Genomic DNA, 7,919 nt, shown 5'->3' on the forward strand with positions numbered 1-7,919 from the left:
CCAAGAGAGCATCTATGTGGAAACATTTTTCCGGTCAAGTTTGTCAAGTCGTTACTAATCAAGATAACACTACCAAGGGATTTCTATATCTAGGAATTTGGATCCCATCCAGATTCTCTTTGTGAGGATTTTAGGGATCCTTACATTCTATCTGTTCATCAAAATCCGTGCACCTTATATCGTGCGATCAGAAATCATTTTGAATTTTTTTACAATTGGTACCTAATAAAAGCTGGCTGCACAATGTACAATGAACGAATAAGATGTGAGAATCCTAGAGATCCTCACAAAGAGAATCTGGCGAAGATCCTCATCCGATATTTGGTGTTCCATTTTGTGCTACAATACATGATGGAGCGGTGCAAGATTTTCCTCTTTATCAAAATAATAACAATAATAACAACTAATAGACCACAACATAAAAAGTACCAAACTTGACAATGTGTTTTATATTCACAACACTATTACAAATATAATTCATGAAACATAACATTTTCTTCTTTCAACTAATTATTCCTTACAATACTGGAAAAACATTTTTTAAAAGCACAACAATACCAAGTAATTCTCCTTTTAGCTTAGTTGGTTAAGATCATTTGATTCTACACCTGAGATTCCGTGTTCGAATTTCCTTTATGTAGAAAATAAAAAAGTAATTTGAATTCTATTTTTGGGCCATGAATTGAGAAAAGAGCCTTCTTTCAATCTGTATTTGGGCCTCCAAACTAAAATTCACTACATTCTAGTCCAGTACAAACTAACTCCTTGATTGGTTATCAACTGTCTAACCCAACGGCTAACCATCTCACACTCAGACTGACATTCAACCATGGATGCAGCACCAGCACCAGCACCAGCACCACCAGCGAAACACACCACCACCACAGCGCCACCGCCACCAATCCTCGGCAGCTTAGTAGCTCTAGATACGACCGTCTCCCGACATCTCCACATCCTCGCCAAACCCTTCCTCCCCCATTCCCTCTTCCTCCTCCTCGAACTCTCCGCCGACTTCCGCTTCTTCTTCCCTCTCTCCCTCTCCCTCCTTCTTGCCCCAACCCTAACCCCAACCCCTATCCCGATCCCATCCCCAAGCCCAACCCAAATCCTCCGTCCACTCCTCTTCCCACTCATCCTCGGCCTCCTCCTCGACCTCGCCGTCGTCGGCCTAATCAAACTCCTCTTCCGCCGCTCCCGCCCTCTCTACAACAAGAACATGAGCGTCGCCGTTTCGGCGGACCATTTCTCCTTCCCCAGTGGGCACGCATCTCGGGTTTGCTTCGTTGCTTCCCTCTTACACGTCTCCGCCGTCGCCCTCGCCGATGCCCTCGCCAACCTACGGTCATCGTCTCCCTTCGTTGATCGTTGGATCGGCACGGACCAGGTCAATGCCGTGAGTATTTTGGTCTCGGTCGCTTGGGCCTGGGCCGCCGGCACCTCCGTCTCTAGGGTTTTGCTGGGCAGGCATTTCGTCACCGACGTTTTCGCCGGGGCGTGTTTGGGAGTGCTTGAGGCTCTCGTTTCGTTTCACTTCCTGAGGTTCTAAGGTATGAATTGTTTAGCACTGACAATTGAACTGCTAATTATCGTTTATGCATTGATTTCTGAGTTAATCCTGTTAACAATGTTGGGTATAATCACAGAGAGTTTTTTAGTGACGTGTTATTAGGAGTGACAACAATTGTGGCAGTTTCGATGATTGTGGAATCAAATGTTGATGTATTACCACTAACATTACGTATGTAGACACTTATAACTAGAAGACTAGAAATTAAGCGAAAATTTTCATTAATAGCTATAGTGAGGTATTCTCGTCAAAAGTCCAGGTTGCTAGATATTAGTGATGCAAGTTGTGTGGTGGTGGTTGTGTTGGTAATGATGATCGGTGTTCGCTTGTTGACTTCCAGCGTGGTTTTGAGGGTAATGCTAGTTTCAATGGTTTTTGTCATGGTAACACTAGTAGACAGGGCAGAATTATGGTGCTTGACAATGGTGACAGTTGCAAGTATGGTGGTATGAGGGTGGGGGCAGTGTTTCTGTTGTCAATGCTGATAATGACATAGTTTTGTTGGAGATGTTGGTATCGACATTGGAGTTGATGGCAGTGTGGTGGTATTGATGAAGGTTCGAATGGCAGTGGTGGTTTTTCTGTAGAAACCTTGTATTGAGATGCCCAGTTTTGTATCCAAGCTTCCGAATGAGTATAGGGAGGGAGGTAGGGAGGGATGGAGGAGTGCTTAATCCTTTAATTTCACGTATATGATCACTAATTGGACTGCACACGGTACCATGGTTATCTATAATAGACCTGTATTGAAATGGTAAAGAAAAAACTTAAATAGATTGAATTTCAGTCTCTCTTCACCTACAAAATCATGTACAGTCCTAGTTCTATATCGTAGGGGGCACTTGGTTATGCAGCAATGAAACAAGATCATATCATTGTTTGGAAATTTATCAAGCATGTATCATTCTACCTCATAGTATACCGCCTTATTCAATTCTCGAATCTGGAATACTTGTCATCTGCTTGAAAAGAAGATAATAGAGCATATCGGATTCCTAGCTTTATAACCTGAATGCAAACAACAACAACAACAACAAAGCCTTATCCCACTAAGTGGGGTTGACTAAATGAATCCTAGAACGCCACTGCACTTGGTTTTATGCCACGTTTTCCGTTAGATCCAAGTAGTCCAAGTCTTTTCTTAATGTCTCTTTCCAAGTCTTCCTAGGTCTTCCTCTACCCTTCTGGCCTGAGTCTCTGTCTCGTAATCGCATCTTCTAACTGGGGCGTCTGTAGGTCTTCGTTTCACATGTCCAAAACCACCTTAACCGATTTTGTCTCATCTTATCTTCAATTTTGGCTACTCCTAATTTACCTCGGATATCCTCGTTCCTAATCTTGTCCTTTCTCGTGTGCCCACACATCTAACGAAGCATTCTCATATCCGCTACACTCATTTTGTGTACTTGTTGATACTTCACCGCCCAACATTCCGTGTCATAAAGTATTGTTGACCTTATTGCCATCCTATAAAATTTTCCCTTGAGCATTAGTGGCATACGATAGTCGCACAAGACACTTGATGCACTCTTCCACTTCATCCATCTAACTTGTATTCCACGATTGAGGTCTCCATCCAACTCTTCGTTTGCAAGATAGATCCAAGATAGCGAAAGTGTTTGCACTTTGGTACTTCTTGATCTCCAATCCTCACCCTCAACTCATTTTAACCTTCGTTCCCACTGAACTAGCACTCCATATACTCTGTCTGCCTACTTAGGCGAAGACCTTTAGATTCCAACACTTCCTCTCGAAGGTTAAGCTTCGCATTTATTCCCTCATGAGTTTCATCTATCAACACTATTGTTTGCAAAAAGCATACACTAAGGAATATCATCTTGGAGATGTCCGTTAACTCATCCATTACCATTGCAAAAAGGTAAGGACTTAAAGGCACACTAACATCTGCGAATAGCATACACCAAGGAATATCATCTTGGATATGTCCGTTAACTCATCCATTACCAATGTAAAAAGGTAAGAACTTAAAGATGAGTCTTCATGTAACCCTACAATGTAACCAAAATGCAAAAAGAGGAATAATTGTATTTATTAGTTTTTATTTTTCAATTGATTTGCTATAGATAGAGGAAAGTATGTTAGAGAAAGGGGGAATGAAAGAAGGGTGAAGGAAGGATGGTGGAATGTGAATGGATATAAGGACACACAAATGAAAACTAAAAACAAAAAAAAATGAAATAAAAAACTAAATGAAAACTTGAAACTAAAGAAAAATTGTTATCAAACAGGCCAGAAGGTGCTACTATCTTGAAGGAAAATGTAATTTACAATCTTATGATGGGTAGAACACTATGCCTTATTTATTTGTAGTACCCATTTTCAAAATTGCCATATTTTCTTTCTCCCCCCAAAGGAAAAAAAATAATATCCTGTTCATTTTTTCTCTGTCTATTGAAATACATTCACTGTCGGTTTAGTACTTTTAAGATTTAGATGTTTTCTTCCAACATTGGGAAGAGATGTACCACTAGAACGAGAAGATGTTGGTGGATTTGGAAGTTCTGCCTTTGATGTAGACAAAGATTAACCTGAAGGGCGAAAAGCAGACTCTGATGAATATAATTAGGGGGTTGAGAGTTAATCCTTAATGCTTATGATGGACATATTAAATTTATATGGGTGGAATGAGGGGAAAATTAGCGGAGTTCTGTAGCCGATACTAATGTGTAGTGGAAAAAGTGAATTCAGAAATTCTCGACAGCAGTTGCACTATAGGATGTGAAGAATAAGCATTAAAAGGTGGAATAAAGTATGTAGGAATGTAGATTAGGGACGGGGTGAGGTAGTTTTCTGTTCAGTTCATAGTGATTGGACTACAAAACTTGCAAAAGGAAATTACAAATCCTGGATTGCCGATGCTACCAGCTGGTATATCTTCTTTTAACTATGTCAGTCTTGCCAAGTGTTGTGGTAGTGGGCACGCTTTATACTGACTTGTACCAGGTATCATTTAGTTATCTTTCTCCGGCTGAATATGAGTATGTTGTTCCCAGGTCGTTAGGACTTACATGTTGCACCTAAAGTTAGTCTTTACAATTCAATGTCTGATGGAGATGACTTCTGACTGGAGGATAGCTTCCGACTTTAAATTGCAGGACGGTTCCAGACTGGAGCAACCTGGATATCATTGATTCCATGTGCAAATCTGCTGCTGTCAGATATTCTGTTTTATGGTGGTTCTGGCTCGAAGGCAATGTGGTGAAAATACTCTCTTAAGGGGGCAGTAGCATCCAGATGTAATGAGAATTATATTGAGTTCGGCTGGTGAAAGAGATGCTGGCAAATTGTGTGCTTCTTCAGTGGTACCTTCCATGCTTTCACTGGCTCCCATTACTGTTTCACTGGATTTATTGAAAGGAAAAATGATAGTAAGCTCAATCATTGACAAGACATTTTTTGATAAGCTTTATTCCATGGACGGATTGTTTGATTCACTGCTTAGAAACTCGAGAGATAAGTGTTGAATACTATGAACATTGCCTGGGTTCTTACATGTGAAAACTCATTCCTCAATCCTCATCATTTGTAAAATAGGGATGGGGCAAAATACCCAGGGGTATGGGTAAACTGCGGTTACCTGCTTATGTAAAACTCACGGTTACAGTTATGAGTAACCGTTTAAAAAAATAAATGGTTTTGGGTATAATTGTTTATCCGTGAAATTTAAATGAGTGGTTATGGGTATTACTGCGGTTATAAATGGGGACTCGTTTAACCGTTTATATTAATATATGAAAATTAAAAAGGAAAAAAAAAAAAAAAATTAAAAACCGTAAAATTGTTTGACCCCTTTAGACTCCCGCCGTTCATATCTCTCCTCGTGGCCCACTCCCACTCATCTCCGCTACATTTTGCATTGCTTGTTAATGGGCGTAATGATGTTTCACTGCAAAGTGCTGGATTATTTCCTACCTTCGAGCGAATGTATATGTATTCATGTTTACACCCAGAATTACCAAATATTGGTTGGTTTTCATTTGATCATTTCTATTGCTCTCTTTAAATGCTTGCATACAACCAATTTAGCTCTAGTTGCTCGTTGAAACCAAAGATATAAATGATTTCAGAATGGTGGGGTCAATCCAAGTGCATTTGAACTTTTTAGGTGATACATTTTGAGTTGAACCCAAGATTGCTCATTCTGTGTTTGTTATGAGTCTATAACAACTTAAAACAGAACTAAAATTGTTGTCTAACGAATAATAAATTTGATTGTTGACCGTCTATATAATTGAATTTTAACCCCTTGATTAATGATACATATAATTACATACCCTTTTCTTCTCCTACGTGTTGGCAGGAACATTTTTTTAGAGAGTGCCAATACAAAATATGCTACAAGCTTACGAATTATCACCTCTACATCTCGGTAAACAGGTTAAAAAAAAGTTAACGGGTTAAAAAATGGGTAAACGGGTAAATGGGTTAAAAAACAGTGAATGGGTAAAAACGGTAAATGGATTAAAAAAAGGTAAATTGGTAAACGAGTATGAGGTTATGAGTATGAGTATAGCTGTTTTTGCAATTATCCAATCGGTAAACGGTTATACGGGTAAGGGCTTAAATGATGGGTAAATAACGGCAGTTACTTGCCCACTATAATTGTAGCCCATGCTTACTTGCAAATCATAATTTCATATGTAAGCTACAACTCATTATAAGTACAAAAGGAAAATTTTCCACACACATGTTAAGCAGTGGTTTGTTTATGAGAAGAAATGACTCCTTACATGTAAGGCGCCAAAGTATTTTTTTTGTCGATTATTATTGTCATGCTTTGGTGATGCATCATTGCAACTGTAAGTATTAACATGGAAATGGTGGAAAGAATCTTCATATAAGAAGCGTTTGAGTACTCCAATATTTTTTGTTGACTTGAAAGGATGTCATATTTGTAGAAGGGGGTACAAAACCTTTTTTTGTCGGTCTCTTTCCTAAGTGTTGTAAAAGATATGCATATGCAGGTGCCTGTTGAGGATATTTAATTTGTGGAATTCAATCGATGATTGTCCTATCTTTTTGTTTTACGTCCCTCCTTACAGTCCGAGGGCCCCGTGTCCTAAATGCTTACTTGATTGAACTCATTTAGGGCACCACATGATGGGGGGTGTCCTATCATTTGATATTAATCTTTGAAATCAAGGGCTTTTTTTTCCTGAGAGACCTTGAGATTGTTCTGTGAACAATGTGGAAATGTGGTTGGATCTTTTCTCTTTGTGGGTCACTTGCATGTGTTCTTTTCGTTTTTCCTTTTCCATGATTGTTGTTTGAATTGAATCCACAGACATCGGCTTTTATTTTATTTATTTACTTTTTATTTTTTATTGTTGTTTGAATTACTTAGAAGTACATTTTGTGCAATAGCCTTTCCTATCTGATAGAAAAGGATCCCATGATCCTGAACCGATCTTACTTGGGATTGCAAATCCAAGTTTGTCTATGAAGCGCAAATCTAATTATATTAATTGGTAAAGCCTCATTGGTAAGTGCTACAAGATTATTTTGTAACATTAATGTGGAACATTTTCCATTAGTGTGTAACAAGTTTATCCCGTATCCATTAGTGTGGAACATTTTCCAGATTATTTTGTGATTCAATACAACAGTTAGTCCTTAAATTTAGAAAGAATACATAATATATAATAAGAAAGAGCACTCTTCAAATTAATAGCAGTCGGATTTCGAGACGAAAGAACTCCGTTCTATCAAAATATCAAATTTTCAAAAATTCTTTTTAAAATTTGTGATAAAAACTAACAGAAGTTTTTATGTGAAAAAAGTGGTCCAAAGAGGAAGAGGCTCTTGTTGATTGATCCTTGATGCATTGTCGGATGGAGAATGTGAATTGGATAACGAATACTGGAAGATGAGAAACAAGTTGAAAATATTTTACTTTAGCTTGTACAACTTAGTCAACATTATTGGCTTCAAACTTCTCCATCGCTTGTTGTATCATTGATCAACTTGAAAATTTTAGTGGGTTATCAATTCAAGCACCCCATCACAAACAAACTGCAATTTTCTGAGGTCTCATGATGTGCAATTCTCACCACTTTTAAGACATGCTAACGAGGTCAGCTTAACCTCTAGGCCTCATGTGGTGTTTTTTATTTTTTTATTTTTTTTTATTTTTAAATACAATTTTTAAATAAAAAATTTAGAATATTAAATGTGTTTGATTAAAAAAAAAAACTTTATAAAAAGCAGGATCTACCATGCTTCTAAATTTTATTGTATTTGTTTTTTGTTTTTTCAAAGTATAGTAATCAGTGCTCATTTAAATAAATTTCAAATAGCAAATATACCCCCAAGTATGTTACAAAATTACAAT

At 38.0% G+C, this 7,919-nt stretch overlaps 1 protein-coding gene across 3 annotated transcripts; it reads left to right on the top strand.

Moving 5' to 3' along the window:
• The first annotated feature begins 796 nt into the window (after positions 1-796).
• On the top strand, positions 797-5,101 carry LOC103964781 (probable lipid phosphate phosphatase beta). Of its 3 annotated transcripts, none has more exons than XM_048579993.1 (2): positions 797-1,547; positions 4,582-5,101. In XM_048579993.1, the coding sequence occupies exon 1, from the start codon at positions 830-832 to the stop codon at positions 1,544-1,546; it is 717 nt and encodes a 238-aa protein (XP_048435950.1). In that variant the 5' UTR covers positions 797-829; the 3' UTR covers position 1,547; positions 4,582-5,101. The 3 variants fall into 3 exon arrangements, with proteins under 3 accessions (XP_048435950.1, XP_048435951.1, XP_048435949.1); XM_048579994.1 differs by having other exon boundaries at positions 4,664-5,101; XM_048579992.1 differs by having other exon boundaries at positions 4,684-5,101.
• The last annotated feature ends 2,818 nt before the right edge of the window (positions 5,102-7,919 follow it).

The sequence above is a fragment of a genome, unplaced genomic scaffold (genome assembly GCF_019419815.1).
Source record: "Pyrus x bretschneideri cultivar Hongxiangsu unplaced genomic scaffold, Pyrus_bretschneideri_v1 Contig14, whole genome shotgun sequence".
Classification (NCBI taxonomy): Eukaryota; Viridiplantae; Streptophyta; class Magnoliopsida; order Rosales; family Rosaceae; genus Pyrus; species Pyrus x bretschneideri.

What these genes read in the sequence shown, in the direction of transcription:
- LOC103964781 (XM_048579993.1), top strand. Translation starts at nt 830, where the DNA reads ATGGATGCAGCACCAGCACCAGCACCAGCACCACCAGCGAAACACACC.